This window comes from Ammospiza caudacuta, chromosome 1 (assembly GCF_027887145.1).
Source record: "Ammospiza caudacuta isolate bAmmCau1 chromosome 1, bAmmCau1.pri, whole genome shotgun sequence".
Classification (NCBI taxonomy): Eukaryota; Metazoa; Chordata; class Aves; order Passeriformes; family Passerellidae; genus Ammospiza; species Ammospiza caudacuta.
The window spans coordinates 102,654,172-102,675,047 of NC_080593.1; the positions used below are offsets into that span (position 1 = coordinate 102,654,172).

The following is a 20,876-nucleotide window of genomic DNA, read 5'->3' on the forward strand; positions in this document are numbered from 1 at the left end:
CTTGTGGGATGTCGAGGCGGAGCAGGCTGGTCTGGTCCATCCTCACCAGTGCTGGGTAGGAGTTGCGTGTCTTACTGCAGGGTGCCCAGTGCACTCTTTCTGGTTTTAATACCAGAAGCACTGTTTGGGTTTAGGTTGTTTAGGTTTTGATACCCCAACATTTGGGTGTTTAGGTTGTTTAGGTTTTAAAATACCCCAACATTTGCGTGTTTAGGTTGTTTAGGTTTTAATACCCCAACATCTGGGTGTGGTTCAGCACACACCTGAAGTGATGCTGATGCAACTGTGTGTGCCTGAGCATGCCCCACATCCATACAGAGAGAGCTGTCCATAATACAGAGGGATCAGATGTTGCCTTGGTGGTGTTTGAACACAAACATGGTTATTTTAGCACGCGCTTACAAGGTTGCATCACTTACATGTGGCAAAAAGCCCTGAATGTGCTCCAGGGGTTGTCCCCAGCAAACGGCCCTGAAACATTTGTAGCAGGATTTTCTGTCATCTATTGCACAAACCCAATGCTTGTATGAAACCAGTCAGCTTAGTCCTCCTTTGAAGTGTCACTAGCACTTCAGAGGATGCATGCTGATGCTGCGTGTTGTTGCTGTTCTTTCCCAACATCTTTCTCTTCCTCCTATTTGGTAACTTTGTGTGAAAAATTCCTAGCAAATAGTTTTTAATTCAGAGGAATGGGTGCTGTAATAAAATCAGATGCTTTTTATTTCATGAGGAAATGTTGATATTTGCCAATGTGGAAATTCTTCGCTTTGCCATGTGGAAAAAAATATAAAGAAAATACCTAAACTTTGGTAAGCTCAAACTAAATAGTTTTATTTTTGATTTCTTGAGCTATACAGTGGCATTTCATCCTTCTTGCCAAGTGTTGTAAAAGCTCCTTTAGCAACTTGAATTTCATGCTGAATTTTTTAACACTGGCAATCAAGACTAGAATCAGACTTTCACTTTCATGAGCTTTTTGAACATTGCTTCATATTAAATATTTTTAGTATGTTGTAAATTAAGAAAAGGTCTGAATTTGTCTGACTGGAAAATAGCTTAGGCTACTGACTGTACTGAATACAGATGTGTTTTATTACAGGAGTATATATCTGTAAATTTGTAGGGCTGTGGGGTTTTTTGTTTACAGTATATGCTAGAGTTTTAGTTAGGATGCTGGAGTATGACACCAAATGCACATTTTCCTCTTCATTATTAGGTAAATACTTTTTGAATTCTAATAATCCTGCAAGATTCACAGAAGTATGGTTGTTTTTTTGACACCTCACTTTATTATACACTAACACATCATGTTGGAATCTGAATAATTTCTTTGTAACAGAGTTAAACTTTAGTCTTACAGACCAGTAGCAAAGTGTTATGTATGAGAAAGTGGAAAACAGGAAAATATTTAAAAACAAGACTAAATTTTAAAGTGTTTTCATTTTGTGTTAAGTATGTGAAACAGCTAAATGACATTTGCATTTGATTCTGATTGTGATACAGAGATAATGCTGTGTGAAGCCAAATCTTTCCTTTTCCAGTGTCCAAAATATGCCATGCTGGAACTGTAGAAGGAAAAGTGTTTTCTTATAAGTCTAAACCTCGATTGCAAAGTGGATTTGGTATAGTTTTCCCTCTCAGCATGCAAGTAAGACTATTAACTATACTGTAGGCTGAGAAAAGATCATCTGCCTTACCTGTGTTTATGTGATCAATATATGGTTTTTACTTCTGTGTGTACACAACTTTGTATATACATGTATGCTGAAGCATGCTCATTGTCTCCATGAAAATTTCAAAAGCAAGCTTTGTTTCTTATTTCATAACAGTATTTTTGAGGTTATCCAAAAGTAAAACCAATCTGTATAAGTGAACATGCTTCAATTTCTTTCATATTAAAAAAGTACTCATTCTCCCCTTATCCTAAAAATACTTGTTTTAAGAACTTTTAGAAATTTTTTTGTTGAGTCTTTCCAGTTTATTCATTACAAGAGTAGTGACAATGAGATTATGCTAATTGCAGATTAGACTTTACACTACTGCAGTGATGTCAGTGACTAAAGAGGACATTCAGAGGTCACATAGCCAAACAAAGGTTTTCTTCTTGCCTTACCCACATGAATCTCCATGTATGACAGATAAAAAATAATACTTTGATTGCTTTTCTTTTTGGAGAGGTAGACAGAGATAACTCAGGTTGGACCCAAGATAAGGCTATCAGGGACTTTTGAAGACTGAAATTTCTGGTGCCCTTAGCATTCAACAAAAGGTACAAAGTGCAGGATCACAGGGACCTTTTTGCTCACACTCTATAGCAAGACTTGAAAGTACTTGTTGTAAAGTTGTAAGGAGAAAAGGAATATCTTCACCCTTTATATCTGGCTTAGTCTCCACATTATATGCCTCTTAATGATTTCTTTGTTCATTTGGGAGGTTTGCTTCTTTGTTGTTTGTTTTTAATGTTTTGTCTGCAAAGGCAATATTGGTGACTGTTTAAAAATCATGCAACCATTTTAAAGCCATGCAAGCAGCAAGCTATTCTGCTGCACTTCCTTGCTTTGCAGAATGCTAAAACTATACTCTGTAAAACATGGTACTACGTACATTCCAATCAATCTTACATACCCTTTCCATATTGGTACTCTCTCTATCTGTTGGCTTTCTCTTTCCATACCTAGGTTTCCTTCCACAGGGAGAAGATTTTAAAAGTGGTCCAGTAGCAACCCTTTCTAAAAAGCAGCTACAAGAAGAGGTGTAAATGGTGCAGCCTTCTATTCTAGTCTCCTGTGATTCTTGCAAGAGTTATCTGAGCTTGTTGTCCCTCCTTCTGTCCAGGGGATGATTCCAAATCCTTCTGCCAGAAAGGCAGATGTGTGAGAAATCCCAGCTGAATTGCAGTGATGTCTCATATACCACTGCAGAGGCCTCTTGGATCCTGAAATGCTGCTTGGACAACAATTGAGCTACATGTGTGCGGAGCATGGATGCCAAATTCAGCTTCAGTGTTGAAGCAGTTTTACTACATTTGGCTGCTGGGTTCCCATAATTTTTGCTGTACGTGAAAGAATGAAACTACTGATCCTTTTATGTCTACCCCAGTGGACAAAATGCCAGATATATAAGATCTAGTTGGACACAATCATTACTTAGCCAAGGTCTTGCAGTGAATGCTTGGTAATTGGTTAGCCTTTGAAAAAACCTTGATAAAATCCCAGAGGACTGTAGAGACGAACTCAGTTATTTATCTTAAAAGACTGCATGTACTTTCTTTTGGGTAGTTTTTAATATGTGGATTAAATAAATTAATCTATGACAAACTTGATTTGTTGTTAGGCAGTCATTCTTACTGTAAGTTCCAGGTACTAGAATAGATAAATTGTGTTTTGAGAATATTTATTTATTCAGAAGCAAGCAGATAAAACTTACAGTCTTTGAAAGTATCTGATGTTACAAAAGAATTTTGAAGGATATTTCCTGTAGTGGAGATAGCTGGAATTTCTAGATAAATATCACATGTTTAAGAGGGCATGCATCTGGTAACTTTTATACATTCAGTTGCATCTCTGAGGAAAAAAAAAAATTATTATCCTTTTAGTCAGTGAATGCACTGGTTTCCTTTTACCTCACTAGTATTCTTGTGTGACAAATGTATATAAAAGTAAATTTTAAAAGAAAAATAATTCCACGTAGAAAAAACACTGGTCACTGAGCTGACATTGGCCCTTAGGGATGCAATTGAAGGCTTGTGATATGTGGATCTGTGGAAACATTACTTCAGAGCCTCAGCAGATATTGAGAAAATAGATGTGAACATAAAGGAATGAAATGGAGAGTGAATAGATCTTTGTAGTGCAGTATAAAGCCATAAGCTGGCTGTGTTTTGTAGTGGTAGTGCTGCCCTATCCCAGAGGGACTGTAGCAAAACTGAAAAAGAGTTTAGAGGTGGTTGACACGGACAGCTGAAGTACATGCAGCAGTGTCTGAGAAACATCTAAGCATGATGGGGCTCTAGCTGAGAAAAAATGCACATAGAAGACTGTATGAATGAGAGATACAAATTGATAGGTGATGGGGAAAGGCTGCATAGTGACCAGTTTCTCTTTTTCTCATAAGATGAGAACTAGGAAGCAAAAGGATGTTCTTCATAGAGTGAGCCATTGACCTGTGGCAATACACACATTGTGTGTGCTGGAAATTCACGATTGAGAAAGGCACTGGGGAAGTCCACAAGGGAGATGTTTACTGAAAAGATCTACCTCAAGCAATCTGAAAAAGATTAGAGACTTGGAGGGAGTGTTAATGTTCTTGTATGCTTACCCTGAACAACTGTTTACACTGCTGCTGATTACTTGGTGATAATGGACTTTTGGTTTGTATGGGTATCAGTACAGAGGTTCTTAGCTTCTTTTATGTTCACAGTTTCTGATGTTTTCACAGTGGGTTGCAGGATGATGGATATTTCAGATTATGAGTTAGTTCCACACCTGACTTGTTTTTTTCCCATTTTGACATGTCACTCTTTTTAGTTTCCTTTTCATGAGTTTTAGTCTTCTCAGAAACTGATTTTTTTCCACCTGCTTAAAAATAATTATGAAAATTTTAAGGTAAACATTATCCCTTTTATTCTAGGGTTTGTTAAATCCATATAATTAGAAAAGTCAATCAATTTCTTCGTCCAAGATTTGTGCATTAATGTGCACCACTATCTTTCCTCCCTTCATAGCATCAACCATTCGTTTTGTTCACAGAAGCAATTTAAGATTTCATAGTGTCATTGCCTGGTAAGGATTCTATCTTTTATCCTGTAAGTGTCTGGACAGTTGCCACCAAATGCCTGGCCCATGGTACCAGCCATCCTAAGAGGGAAGAGCATCACTGTTCATTCATTACATAACTACACAATTATCTGAAAGTCAGCTTGCAGGCATGGGCTCAACTTACTGTAATGTTGGTCACTTTTTTCCATTGAGAAAATGGAAACACATGAGAAACAGAGTAGTAGGGTCAAAATGGACTGTTTGATTCCCTCTGCAGTCATTGTCCAAAATCTACAACTGTTACTTTCATATGGAAATAGGATGGTTCATTTATGGTCCTGAGCTGTAGCCTTGTGAGGAAATTCATAGGCAATATTTTCAAGTTGAGCGTGGTGGATTATTTCTGAAAAATCGCTTTGTCTGATCTACCTAGAATCCAACAGACTATATTACAGCTATGTTTTTACACACAGAGATATGAAGAGAGGAGAACTGTTGTGTATGCATATATGGAATTGATATAATAGTGATAATACAGATCTTGTTGTTCTCTGCCTGGTTTGCAGGATGGTCTGATGAATGGCTTTTGCACACTTTTGAAAGAAAACACTAGTGCTGTCACTTAGGAGTTCAGTGTTTCATTGAGCCTCACTCTTCCTTGGTATAAGCCTTTTGTGAAATGTTGAGCAATGCTGTGATTTCTTCTCATGAAGAAATCTAGGATTTCTGTAAGCACAGTTGAATTCCTTGTTGTCTGGATTACATATATATTTATAGATTACTCTCATGGTTTAACTCTGGCAAGCAGTTAAGTCCCATCCAGCCACTCACTCACTTCCCCACTGTGGCATGGGGCAGAAAGAAGAGTAAAAGTGAGAAAACTTGTGGATAGTTTCACAGCAAAGGAAAAGCAATATGCACAAGCAAAGCAAAACAAGGAATTCATTCAAATGGGCAGGCAGATATTCAGTCACCTTCAGGAAAACAGGGTTCCATTGCATGTAACTGTGACTTGGGCAGAAACACTTTAACTCCAAACCCTTCATCCCTCTTCCCCCAGCTCCATATGTTGAACATGACACCATACAGTGTGGAGGCTGCTTTGGTCAGTTCAGGTCAGCTGCCATGGCTGTCCCCCCCTCCAGCTCCTAGTGTACCCCCAGACTTCTAGCAACTGGACTGAAAAATAAATCAAAAGTGACCGTCAGCCAAAGCTGATACATCCCAAGATGATGATTCCTCTATTCCCATGAGAGAACGTTTCCTGTAAACCTTTGGCAGAAGGTTGTTCCTCTGAACTACTCACCTGAATTTTATTGAAAACGAGGTTTCCTGCATTGTCTAAAATTTCCTTCTAAACATTTTCTCTGGTTTCCATAAAAATTTCCAAGCTTTGGTAAGCCTTACCATTTTCTATGGTAACTATCTGGACACTCTTGTGCATGTAGTCCCTTACCTGTCTAATTATCATTGTCATCCGTGTTTTAGTTTTTACCAATTTGCCAAGCATGTGAGTCAGATTTATTGGTCTATGTTTCTCTTACTTCCTGCAACCTCTTTCCCTACAGAATTTTATAGAATATACAACATAGCTAGACTCTTAGGAAGCTTGTATTTTAATTTTCTTAGAAAAACTGAATTAATTATGAAAAGCTATCAAGTTCTCTTCCATTTGCCCACTGGAACAAGCACTTTGAAGGTAATTTTATTTTTTTCAGACAGAAGAAAGTGTCATGGCTTGGGTGGCATACAGGCATCACAGAATGTTCTCAAACACCAGGAAACTTTTAGAACCAAATCTCTTACAAAAGTTATTTACTTTTCCATCTTTCTGCTTCCCTGAAGCATTGGTGATAAAGGGAAGCGATGCTGTGCTCTTGGTGGGGGGATAGAATGGAAGTGAATAGAGATGGTGCAGAAGGCGATCTCACCCCTGAGGAGTTGCAGCTGTACTAATCACCAAAGATTAGCAACAGGCCTGTCCTTAATAGTCCACAAGTGTGCCCAATGAGGATGAGTGCTATAAAAGAGTGGGTTAGCTGGTCAAGAGGATAGTTGGAGTTTGTTGGTTGTGCTGTGAGGAGATGTCCATGAGAAATCACCAAGATGGTGTGGAAGATTTATAATAAGATAGCAACATGGCCTTGCACAGGTTACTTCAGCTCTATGTTGACAAGAGGGCTTCGCATTTTTGAATGCAAAGTTGAAATGCCAATGCGTTTTAGCTCAGGGCTCTTGTACTGGGTCATGAGCTCCCTTACGTTGTGCTAGAGATACTGATGTTTAACTCTTTTCAAAACTTCTTTCTCAGCTGAAGCAGCCTCTAGAGCTTCTGGGAGAAGTTCTGCCAAAGGTAGAAATTTTTACCACAGCTTCCACTCCCTTGGGAAATTATCATGGTGTAGGGTTTGGTTTGCCATAGTTGTATCAGCCCTATTTACGTAATTTTCTAGCTTTCTTCTCTCACCCTGCCCTGCATCAAATTTGTTTACTGTTCATGAACATATGTGGGTAGGTACTCAGGTACTCAAGAGACAAAAGTATTCTTCTCTAATAAGTACAGATTTTTTGAAAATGTGGTTGACCTCTGTAGCACGTGCCCTGCTGCCATCTCCCATTACTTGGTAGTTGTTTGGCCTCTCTGTTGTTGAAGGAATTTTCTACTGGATAATTACCTGCTCTTTATGACAGTGATAGAGGAATGAAGAAACCAGGTTGCAAGCACTGCTTCTAACACATAATAACCAGTGAATGAATTTGAAATCAAAAGAAATATTATTTGGTAATGATGAACATGGAGAGGCTAGTTCCTCAAGGGAAGGAACTGGAACTCTGTTTTAAAATTCTCAAGTCCTCTTGTGAAAGAATAGCTCTGACTTAAAATTTCTCAGTTCATATGCAATAGTATCTGAGATCATGTTTATTGCCTGTATTTAGCTTGGTCCAGCCACCTGTCAAGTTCTGAAGCAGACATCAAGTAGCTGTTATTTGCTTTGAAAGCTTATGAGTATCATCTGGAAAAAATATGAATGGTCAAGTTTTGAGTCTTGTCTGAAAAAATATTTTGTTAAGAAAATGGATGAATTGCCTGTGTAAACTTGCAACACAGAGATTATGAGTAGCTTGAACGATGGTATTGTCTATTGATGCAGAGGATACAGCTCAGTTCTAGTAGAATTCTGGGAATGAAAACTTCTAGGAAAAACAGGAAATCCTGCAAGAAGTTAGAGTAAGGAGACATTTATTATGCTATGCAGGACTTTTATGTTTTCATTTCTAAATAATTTTTTTTTAATTACACATAACATTTTTGACTGTGTTTACCCAAGTCTGGTTGGCATTCCTGCAAAGTGTCTATCTCTAGAATAACTTTTTTTCCTTCTTAGAGCTCTGTAGTATTTTTAAAAGCGAGAGAAGCAAAAAGAGAAATGTGAGGAAACTGGTTGGTGTATGAATAGTACAACTGAGCCAGCATTTTGTGTGCAAATACACAGCCTGGAAAAATGTATCTTATTTTACTTTTAAAAGTAAAATTTTCAGTTAATTGCATATCTTGTTATAAACTGTTTCAAATTCATGTGCTCTATCATCTATGCAATATTCCACTTTGAAATGCAAATGAATACATGATAGTACAAAGAGCTGTTTGAAATTAAGGAATCATGGACTTTTTTTTTTTTGGTAAATTTATTAGAAAATTTTTCTGTTGGTTGCAGTTGTACATTGTGACATTTGGCTACACATGGGAATAATGGATATGTTCAGGAAAGTATGGACAAAACTGTTCAACCATTGCAAAGCTTTTGCTGAAAATTCTGAATCTAGAACTTATATGGTCAGGATTTCTGTGCAGCTGCTAGAACACACACATTTAAACCTAGCTAAAATAAAATTGCATGAAGTCTCGAGCTGTTGTTTGTGGATACACATTTTGAGGTTTGGGTCTGGATAACTACAGAATAGGCAATGGCATTAGTTGCTCAATGCTTTTGTCTTGCTGCTGGAAATCCAGTGAGTAAACCAAGTGGGTTTGTATTTTTGTAGTGCTGATGTCTGCCCACTTTTAGGGCTTTGGTAAGTTGACATCCTCTGGATAGAAGATGATGTTGAAATATAAGATACTCTTTGTGGGGAAGGGAAATATTAATGCATTTTCTATTAAGCTAAATATGGATGTACTGCTAACTGTGCAGTGGAAGGATGGCAGCACTTTCAGTAGCAGTTTTTAAACCATTCAAATAATTCCTGGCAGCTTCAGGATGATTTAAGCATTATCTTTTTTGAGTCTACTTAAGGTGTTCATGTAAGACTTTGTGAATAGGAGCTGATATCCAGATACTTTGCTTGGTGGATCAATGACTTGACATTGCACAATATAATTGAACAGTGTGCAAGGCACACCATTATCAAATTTTATTCTTAGAATAGTCCTGCCAAAAATTGCCTTCCTCTATCCATTGTTGATAGCTTTATCCCATTGCTTCAGCACTCAAGAGGCCAAACCTCTAAGCACAGCTGCCTCGTGCGTGCAGAAATACAATGGATATTTTACATCTGGAAAACATTGTTTAGTAACAGGTGTAACTGCCTCTGGCATTTAGCATCATTCTTACAGAACCTGAAACTGGAAAGCATTGTCTGTCTTCACATCCAAAAGTTCATGGGGAGTTGAAAACAATGAGATGATGCCTACTGTTAGGAGAATTAGAGAAAATTAGCCATTAGAAGCATCTAAAAGGATTTGGCTTCCACTGACTTGCAAGCTATGTGCTTTAAGGCTGGGTCACATCAAGTATTGATACCCTGAGAGTGAAGCACTCAGCCTTGTTTTCTGATCCTTTTATGCAACTGAGAGCCCTTCAGTCCCTCTCCGCATGCTCAAAGATGTGAATGTGTTTAAGTGCTTTCTAGGACAGGGCTAAATTTCTTTGTGCCTTGCAAATGTAACTCTGTAGTCATCTGGCAATATCAGCTGAGTTTAAAACTCATAATTGAACTCATAATTGAGCCATTTTTTTCATCTTGCATGGTCCTCGGGAGGTGTCCTGCTGTGTTAAATGTTGATTAGTGTGCAATAGAAGCAGTGAATTCAGGAATGGGAACTGGCCCACATTCTTCGGTGTTGCTGACTGCCCATCCTGAAATACAAAGTTTACCTGTCCAATGGAGGATGGATATCTCAGGCTCGTTACATTCTTGTAAACTTTCCTTGGTGTGTAAATTTAAATGTGGGAAGTTATGTTTGATACTTGGGGACAAAGTGGCTGATGTTCATGCTGAACTTACTGATTACATTTTCCTCATGATTGCCTGGAACTAACTGTATTTTTATTGCCTCTGTACCTTTGGCAGAATTCAGCTTCAAATAAGAAATCTTTTTCTTGCATTTATGTCAATAAGGTAGTTGTGGTATCTTGAGACACTTAAACCAGAGGTGGCCAACGGTGGGATTTCTTTTATATGGGAAATTATCATGTTTTGATTTTTTTTTTCTTGCAGATCATATTACTCCAAAACTTCCAGATTTTTCCAAAAGGCATGTATTGTGAATTAAATGTTTTCCTAATTTCCCACCCTGAGCTGCCCCAGTCTACAGTTCAGATGGTGTTGACAGATTCCTATTTGGAACCATGGAGCAGGAGATTTTTCTCTGGACCCTGGTTCCAGCTGGTCTCTGAGGTGATGTTAGGTTTCCTGATGGAAAGTCAAGTTAGGATTTTTCAGTTTCTAGATGAAACAAATTCTTTGGGACTGCGTCTGTGTGTGCTGCAGAAGTTTGACCTCTTTAGTTTCAAGTTTGTCACTTACTGATGAAGAGGTTTATGGAAAAAAAAAATCCTGAATGGCTGTAATAGAGTATTTTTATTAGGTGAAATGTCACTAATTCAGGAGATAAATGTACATTAATATTTATCACTCACTGTGTGCTATCAGAGATTATTGTATGAAAAATTACTTTTGCTTTGGTATTTAATCTACTCTGATCTGAATAGAAAGTGTTGTGTAAAAAAATTCATGAATATAGCTATTCAAGAAGAATTGAGAGTGTTATGCCAGTTTGGAGTACAATATATAGCTAAAGAGATGTTGGAAATATCCCAAATGAACAAAATTCAGAAAATGCAACACTAAGGTTACATTAAAAAAAAAAGCTAAAAACCTGTGCAAAGCAATAAAAAGTTCAAATAAGACACCCAAACACTTACATCTGCTGTTTAGGTGAAGCTATGCAGCATATGTATGATTATGATGGTGGGATTACACTGCTGAAATAGTAAACAGTCTTAAATTGAGTTTTAAATTACATTTTTCTCCATTATGCCATTCAAATGGATACAGACCCTTTGAACTTGTGAGCTTTGCATAGACATGCATAGTACCGTTTATTAAAAAAATCAAGATAACTTGTTAGCAGTATTATTCACTTTTTTAGAGACTCAACAAATTCTTTGCCATGCCCCATAAATAGATCAGAACCTAGCCGTGTGGAATGAAAATGCACCTTCCAAACAACTGCCATGTGATATGATACCATATCATAGCAATCATGTCATATCCTTTGTAATAGCCTAAGGCTCATGGCCATAGAAGAGCTAATCTATGTGATTCTTAGGCAGGTCTCAGTGACAACTGGCCATTCAGTTACTCCATGTCCCATCCTTGTGGTAGTAGCTCTGAGGCTGTTCCAGGTGTGCAAAAAACTCTGACATACTCTTACTGTTTTAGGGAAGAGGGTAGCAAAAAAGATCAGAAGACTACCAGTTGTAGACATGAATGTACAAGAATTTTTCATTGTTGTCGGACACAATATGGATAGCACGCTCCAACCTTGTGTTTGTCAGTCATGGTGTCAAGGGGTGCACGTGTGTGTTGGAGGCAGCAGTCCAATTAGAACACATTCAAATAGTTGTACTGAGGTTACATACCTGTGGCTGGGGGGGGACATGCCATTACTAATCCAGCTCTTGGCTGGATTACCTTTGAAAAATAAGAAATTGATTCCTCTTCCACGTGTGAAAAGCTTTTGGCCCTCTTGAGTCCAGTTTAATGTTACATCTGGGCTGAAGAGAAAGAGGGTAATGAAGCCTTCACATCCTGTCTGGCTTCCTGCAGGCTTGATCAGAGGGGAGAAAGCCCTTTGCCAGGAGCTTTGAGACGTGCTGGGGTACATTGCTAGACCTACATGCCAGGTTTTGGTCCCACTGGGTACCATTAGAAATGACACCTGCAGTGACACCTGAAAGCAAGCCCACTTTTCTTAGTCCTTCAGCCAGTTCTGAGACAAATGTTCTCTCTCCTTTCTATCCTCCATAGAAGTTGTTGGAGTGAAATTAGAAGCCAGTGCTCAAGATCCAAACCAAGGTGCTTTGCCATGAGCTTTTTCTTTTTTTCAGTCTTGTTGGACATACAGAAGCCTATACATTTAGAAATGACGGAATTGATATTGTGAATTCTGGTATCGGCTGGGGCAATGTTCTCTTGCACATCTGTTCCCTCCACTCAGCTTTCTGAGCAATATGTATCTCCTTCTCTGTGGCATGTTCAGCTTCCATTCATGTCCCCAAGGATTTTTACATTAGGGCAACTGAGAAGTTGAGATATGTTTTAGCAAAGGAATTGTAAAATTGTGAGTGAATTAGATTTTTTTTCGTCCTTGGATTTTTTTTTAAATTCTTTCTTCTTCATTGGAAGAAGCTCTGTTTTATTTCAGCTGTCTCTTTTCTCACCATCTCAGTTCTGTATGCATACGGTTAATTTTTCCTTTGTGCCATTTAGAACCAAGTTTCCAGTAGAAAGAGAAAAATGTAAGTAAAAACATAGTTAAGTGGGTTTACTCAAACCCCACTATGAATTGAAACTCATCCCTTTTCCAAATCTGTCACTTCTTCTTCCTTAACATAAATTACGTATTCAGTAATTCACTTAGTTTAGCACTCCCATTTCTCCCAAGTTGTTGATGTAGCTCCAAACTTTTGAAATCCGGGTCATAATATTTCTTACTTTTCTCCAAATACTTCTAGTTTCCAGTTTCTAGTTTCTGCTGGCACAGATGAATGTGGTGCAAGCAAAGTGCTCCTGCTCAATAGAATCTCATGGTGGTCCTGTCCCACTGAAGGCCCTGAAGGGAGTAGCCCTTCAGGAATACTGTAACCTGCTCTGAACATACTTTCCTGATTTCCAGACATGTGTTTATCCTGCCATGTTTACCAGTACACTGAGAGACTATTTATTATCCTGAGTGTTAATAGTACTTTACATTTTTTTCCTGGCTTTGTGCAGGAGGAGATCTTTTTTCAACATTTCAGCATTTGAAGAAATATATTTTTGGGTTTTCTACAATTCTTAAAAGAATGACAGCTGTAAAAGAGCTTTTTTAAAAGAAATGGTTTGCTCAATTTAAATTCAAAGATCTTTGTTTTCAAACTTGTAAGAAGTGAAGTCTAAAACTGAGATATATTTTGGAGTGATACAAAAGTACTGAAAAATAGACCTGACAGTTTGGGAGTTGAATGTGCATTGACTAATTGCATTTTTTCACTTTTGGATGCTGACTCAGACCATTCTACCAAAAAATTTCAAATCCACTTCCACATGAAAAATCTCTTGCTTGATATCTATTAACTCCCAAGCACTGAGAAGAGTTTTTAACTTAGAGCTATATAAATCACCAGACTGTCTTTGAATTCTATACATTTGGACACACTTTTGAAGTCCACAGAATTTGTATTGTCAAACTGTCTTTCTCCAGCTTTGAGACAGGTTTTTTTTAGTTATATTTTGTTGTATTCTGAGGGTGCGATGCTTGTAAAACCATGAGTGTGGGATCTGGTAATGAAGGAGTGAAGCATCAAATATTGAAGCTTGCAAAAGAATTGTAAAATACAGCAGTCCTTGGACTACTTTACATATGACATCATATTGAAAAAATTATTTAATAATATGTAGCTTGTCATATGTTTGTTCTTCTAAAGCTTTTGAAAATATTACCTATTTTATTGTTTCTGCTTTTATAGTGCTTAGAAGTTGTTGTCCTAAGATGGGACACCAGGCCAGCTTCTGCAGAAGGATAACAAAAAGTGGCCCAAAGATTTTAATATCCAGTCTTTTTGATGTAATGCTCTGGCACCCAGGTTGTCTCCTTTCTGTGTGAGCTCTGACAAAATTGAATAGGTCATACAAAACACATATCTAGCGAATGTAACTTCCTTTTTGGATTGCAGAAAATTAATACGTAGGGTCATTTGTACCATTTTAATTATTTTTGTAATGATTATTTATTATGTCTTAAAAAAAGAGCAGGGAAGTTTATTACAGAGATTTGGTATTCAAAATCTGCATTCAGGATAGTGGTATGGCAAAAATTTGGAGTCTGATGGAGGGGGATAGTCCATTACTTTCTAAAATTGTTGAATCGTGCTTATCTTATTCTTTGCTTTATCAACAACTGTTTAGGCCATTGATGACCTATGCTTGAATGAGAAAAAAATCTAAAATTAAAATCTGGTTTATTGGCTACATGCAGAATGTGAACGGTCATCTTCTTTCTAGTAGTTGCTCGAAACAGTTCCTTGCAGAATAAGTATGAACAAAACAGGCTGCATGTAGAGTGACCATTTCCAAGGTATACTCTGCAAGTTCTGCCCTCTATAGTCTTGGCTTTATTTACAGCCTTGGATGAGAATGTCAGTCGTGCTGTTTCTTAATCAGTAAATTAAAAAAATTAACCTCAAATGCATGAAGCAGGTGGTATGAAATCTAGGTTTAATAAGCTTTGGAAGTAGAACTGTTACTGCAGATAGGTCAGGTAGGGTGATATTTAATGTTGTCTTTTATCAGCAATTCAATTTTCTCTTGACGATGCATATTTCCTGAAATACTGATGGTTTACTTTATTTATTCATACCTTGCAATTTTGGCTGCCTGTGATTAAGCTGAGCGTTTCCTAGAGGATTTACAAGGCATTTCTAAATCTTCATCAAACATTTTCTGTTGGCTTTTGAATAGACATCCAGTAAATCACAGAGGAACTATGAACAAATGTGTCTGGCACAGAGTTCTTCAGTGTATACTGAAAATTATGTTTAAAACTTCTGAAGGAAGAGGGTAGTTGGCACAAAGCAAAGCATTCATTGGAAGTATGTCTGTACTCCTGTGCCAGACTGAGGTTTGTGTCTCGTTATGCCCTCTGCTGTGTAATAATTTTGTAAAGAGTAGGAAGGTTAACAGGCTTTTATGTTCCCAAAAGTAGAAGTACCATTCATGTTTTGTCTAAGTACCAGGTAATGTGTTGGTAAGCATTGTGATGCTATTATTTATGTAAAATTGCTCTCTGGAGACTTAAACTTTTTTCTTTAATTAAAAAAAATAAATGGAAAAATTTGGCAATAGCAATTCTTGTGGTTTGTGATTAAAGAGTACTCAAAGAAACTATAATTAAAGTGTGATTTTTGCTATAATGTTAACCATAGGGGACAATCATGATTAATGTGGAACTGACTAGTAGAAATATTCTTGGTCATAATATTTTTATGGTTTTATACTGAAAATCTTTAAGCAATGCTCAGAAATTCACCTATTAAATGCATGTATATTTTGTCTTTTAGGGCATACAGGACGATTATTGAAATCTCTGTGTTTCACCAGTCTATCATTTCTGCTGCTGCACATCATCTTTCAGATTACAATAAACAGTCTTGAAGCTGCAAAAACTATTGAACCTGGTTTTAACTGTGAGTAAAGCATTTTAGATTTTATTAGCATTTAAAATTTGTCCAAATGCTTCAGTGGTTTGAAAGGTGAAGGGTTGATAAGAAGGCACTTAGGTTTTTGCTCCTGTGGGTTTGCAACTTGTTCTTGTTTTCCAACTTTTTACCTTAAAAATTACTGTTAGTAAGGTAGGAAGACTAGAAGGACTTAAGAAACAAAAGAAATTTTTATATAACTATTATATGTGTGTGTATATATATATATATATATATATATATAAAACTATTTTTTCCCACCAGAGATGCATTTTCTTTGCATTTACAACTGACTATTGTTATGACTTCATCTTTTAGGCTTTCTCAAAATCACCTCAGAACCTGAGGAAGCTACTCATTTCTGTCATTAGATAGTAATTCAGTGAATTGGGAGTAAAATGAAATAAAGTCACAAACCTCCCTCTATCCATGTATTATGCCCCTCTCTGGCATAACTCCCTTTTCATTTAATTTAACTTTAAATATTGATTCCAAAACTTCTATTTCTGAACAGTATTTGTCTCTTTCTTGCCTATGTTGTATTGGAGGAAGGATTTTCAATTTTTCATTTATGTGTAAGCTCTACTTAAAATATATTGCATGACATTTTGTATCTTCCTCTCTCAGGAAATGTTGTTCAATACTTCAGAAAGCAAACATTCTTTATTGTGCAGAAGTTAATTAAAATATCTATCCTGTGATTTATATATGTAACCTCCAGGTAGAAACTATTTGTACTTGTCTTCCCATGCTTACGTTTAACATTTAAACCTGCCAACTTTACCCTTGATAAGTGTCCATTTAATTTATCACAAGGTATGCTGCAGCCACTTGAGTAAACAGCTGTACTACAATTCAGCACAAGAAACCTTATGTGATGTAAAGGATTTGACTTCAAGCTTTCTTAGGATTTTGTTATTTAAGTGAGCATTACCATTTCACCTTTAGCTTAAACCATTTCCTAAAGTAAAAGGCATAATTGTGTTCATGAAATGCCAGTTTCACCTGGAATATCCTGGGCTCTGTTGGTTCGAATCAGGCCTTCAGAGTCTAAATAATTTTTTTTCTTCAAAATTGTATGTAGTTCATGGAGTGAGCTGGAATAATTGTTTTCTGTATGTGTTTAACGTTCTTATGACTATAAAGCCATAATTTTTACTTAGATTGGAGGAATTGCATCATCTAGACACTGTTTGTATGAGTAAAGAATTCTAAGAGAGAGTTGCTTTTGAGAGTTGTGGATAAACCACTGGCTTTTTCCTCCTTTTGTGGCGGTAACTGGGGTCTGCAGTGGAATTGAAATAATTATTTCATCCTGAAGACTCCATTCTTTAAGATGAAATGTACCATTTTTTACTATTTATTCACATTTGTTGAGTGTAGCAGCTCCTCTTTCAGCTGCCACTAGTACTGATATCCTTACCTGGGGCCTCACAGGGCAGTGGGGTGTAGCTGTAGGAGTGCATTAAATGTTATCAGACTGCTCTCTGACACCAAGGCCACTTGACATGACATTCCCACAAACTCACCATTAAGCTCTTTTTGCCTCCTGAGTCCAAAGGGTGTTTTGAAGTTTCCTGTTGGGAATGGTATTTGTTCCAGAGGAACACCCAAACTGTGCCCAAGTTGTTTGTGAAAGAAGCTGGTTGACCAAAGTTGTTCCAAGAGATTTTAAACTGTTTAGCAGGATGAAATATTCAGCTGTTGAATTTCAGTGCCTGAATACTGAGTAAACTGGCACCATTTTGTTTACTGGTATGGTTACAGTCAGTGAGATCCAGGTGAAGCCAATAAAAACAATAAAAAGGGCAATCTGATGCTGCCATTGCTGGACCCCCAAGATGCTGAAGGGGAAGTTAAAGATTGTTGTAAATGTAGGGGCTGGAAAAGGCCAAAGCATTTGCTATGTCAGGAATAAGGTCAATTATTGTCATTTAATGACACCAGAACTTTGATGTTCCTGTGTGGGTGAGGAGAGGACAGAATTCCCGCTCCAGAAAGGACCTTGGTAGTACTTGTAACAATTCAGTGACACAGCCCCACTGCTCCCCAGCCATATGAGGAGGGCTGTACAAAACTGACTGCAGATGTGGGCTAAGCCTTAGCTGGAGAAATGACAGCGCTTCACCCATGGCATCTTCACAGTGTTATGATCTCTGCATTTTAGACTTGCTGTTAATGTTTATCCAACTCTTTTTGCTCAATAAGAAGTTCAGCAGTGTAGACTAGAAGACTGATGTGTTCTGTTTCTCCAGCCAGACCCAGATCCACTATTAATAAAACATTTTTTTTACAGCTACAGTCTTTTCTGATGCTTATCATAAGGAAATTTTTCTTCCATTAGTCAAAATATCCTGTCTTCATCCTTCAGCCTGATGTGGAAATGAAGAAAAACTTTCCATTAGTCTTTATGGTTACCCATTTTGTATTTGAAGGCTGCAGTCACATTTGTCATATGTACTCTTTTCTGTCATTCTCTTCTGTTTTCACAGCCTCAGCCTATTCAAACTTTCTTCATGCACTGCATTTTCTAGGAAGGAGATTGTTATTGTTGTTGGTCTACTTCTGTTTTCTCCTATATTTTCAGATATTTTTTGAAGCTTAGTGTCCAAAGCTAGGCACTATTTCAGCTGAGAATTTAGTAGCATATACTGAAATATACCAATTACCCAAATGTCTGCAAGTCATACTCCCTATTTAGGAGTTACTGAATGGTGCTTTTTGCAATGGTCTCGCACTTTTTATTTGTAATTCACTGAAACCCACAAATCCTTTTCTTGGAAACAGACCATGCTTTTTTCAATCCCATGTTTATGTAGGTGAGTATTCTTATAGTACAGTGGAAGTTGATGATTGCCTGTTTTCTCTCTAGAAAGTTTTATTTATCAAGACTTTTCTATCTTCTTGTTTGGTAGTGGCTTCTCTGGTAGGGGCCTTCTGCAATAACACCTTTAGGGGTTTTGGATAAATAAATTTTTAGTTTTCCTTTAGTATTTGTTTTGATTTTTCTAGAATTGTAGTATGTCCCCAAGTTTAAGTAAATCAAATCATAAAGGGAGCTAGTGGATGCTATGGCAGGTCCCCTCATAATTATCTACCGAAGGTCATGGGAGTCTGGGGAGGCCCTTGCTGACTGGGAGCCAGACAGTGTTATTCCAATTTACAAAAATGGCATGAGGGAAGGTCCAGAAATCTACAGACCAGTTATTCTAACCTCAGTTCCTGAAAAAAGTATAAAAAGGTTTATATTAGATACGACTTAAAGGCATTTAAAGGACAATGCAAGTCAACACAGGTTCACTAAGGGAAACTCCTGTTTACCTAATTTTATATCCTTCCATGGTAAAGTTACCTGCCCAGTGGATGAAGGGAATGTGGTGGATGTATTTTTCCTGTACTTTAGTAAGGCTTTTGATACTGTCCTCCAAGAAAAAAATTATTTGGTAGGTTCAAGATGTGCTTGTTTGATGAACTGTTGGAAGGGCAGGGGTTGAAGGGTTGTGGTGAGTGGGGCCCAGGACCCTCAGGGCTCAGCTCTAGAGGCAGTCCTGTTCTCAGTGTATTTGTCACCGATCTGGATGCAGGAGTTGAATACGCCATTAGGAAGTTTGATACCAACAATAATCAAAGTGGGAGGTGTTGTCTGGGACAAGATGCCTTGCAGAGGCCTTTGTGTGGTTAATCTAACTCCTGGAAATTTCAGAAATAGGTGAGAGGGCAGAATAATACTGTCTGCAAATGCTGTAGGTTAGTTTGTCTCAATGTTTTCAAATGCCAATTTTCTGAATCAAAAGATCATTTTCTGGTTTTAGTTTTTCTTTTTACACTACTGTATAAAAACCTATGACAATATTTTCATTTTGGTAACAGAAACACTTGAAAAATATTTAAATTAGAGGTGCAATAAAGACTATTACCTCTTAAAGCTTATACAGTTATAGTTTCATTTTGGAAATGAAGATCAACCATCCTTTTATCTTTTATGTCTAGAAGCAGTTTTAGTTGAGCCCATCTGCACACACAAACCAGACATATAGAATTTCAGGTTCATTTCAAAACATTCTGCTGTTATCTTGGACTTAAATAATTCAAAATCAGTTTAGGATAATTCCTGGAATGTTTAGCTTCTTTGGTTTGTTATCTTTTTTATCCCCTTCCTTTTTTGGAGTTCATATAGCTTTTATTTCAGGATGGCTACAAAATGCTACAGCATTCTCTAAATGATGTTGGCATGTTGATTGAGGTGTTTAAAAATGTTTGGCCAACAGAAGGTTCTTGTTTCTCAAGAGCCTTGTGACTATTGCCTAGCACTAATAAAATTTTGCTGTTAGTAGTCTTTATTTAGCTTAATGAAAGATTTCTGGTTAGCCACAACTTCAGTGTGTGGAGCTAACATTGAATACCTCCCAGACATAGAAAGGAAAAGAATTAATACAGAAAGAGTGAGCTGAGCTAATCCTAAGCCATCAAGAGCTTTGTAATTAAGCTTCACTGGTATCTTTATATAATAGACAGCATGATATTGAATATATCAGTATTCATGCAGTAGTAGAATTTCATTATTAAGTTTTTATTTCTGATGGAATAAAATTCTGGTTATTAGATCAGGTGAGATCTTTTGAGTATAGAACCCGTCAGGCAGGCAGTTGAAGATTAGACCACAAGGTAATAGTTGCATTCTCCAGTATTTACAGTATGGTTCTTTCCTAGGACTAGTTTTAAAAATCTTTAAAAATGGCAGTACCACTAGCAGGAATGTTTTCCACAATGTTAATTTTAAACTTTACTTCCAATAAATTAGTGCAATTATTCCTCATCATAATACTCTGTAAGTATACACACTATAAATGTATCTTCTTGGGTTTAGTCAGCCTTTAAAAGAAGTCTGCTTTTTTTTTCCCCTGTAGTGATGTACTTCCATTTCTTATTTTGTGCTCCTCTATCATACCTTGATCTTGACTTCTGTGAATGAATCTACTAAAATGCCTATTCTCTGGGACACTATTTTTGTTCATGAGAAATGTAACTTGGACTACAACTACTCACTAAGTAAGTTTGTAGTCAGTATTTGTAAAAATACAAAAAAGCATTTAAGATATTTCTGGATATTTTTCTTATACATCACATAAATGAACTGATGGAATTTAAATGGGTACCTTGAAATCCTTCTATAGACTTTCTATGAATCTTTTGTTTATTGTGCCTACTTGGAGTGCTTTATTTACAAAATGGTTATATGTAGAAAAGGGTAGAATAGATTTAAAGCACCAAGTTGCCTAGATAGCTTCTCTGTTAGATCATGGGAACTAAAATCAGATAATTCTCTGTCTCTGGTATGCCATGGTGAATGTCAAACAAATGCATGCCACCATTGTGG

The 20,876-nt window shown here is 37.1% G+C and overlaps 1 protein-coding gene across 1 annotated transcript in view; it reads left to right on the forward strand.

Moving 5' to 3' along the window:
- The window catches only part of PIEZO2 (piezo type mechanosensitive ion channel component 2), a 236,417-nt gene that overhangs the window by 37,093 nt on the left and 178,448 nt on the right, over positions 1–20,876 (forward strand). Inside the window, exon 2 of the mRNA XM_058820732.1 lies at positions 15,362–15,487. Coding sequence (XP_058676715.1) covers positions 15,362–15,487 — 126 coding nt within the window. The remainder of the gene's footprint in view (positions 1–15,361; positions 15,488–20,876) is intronic.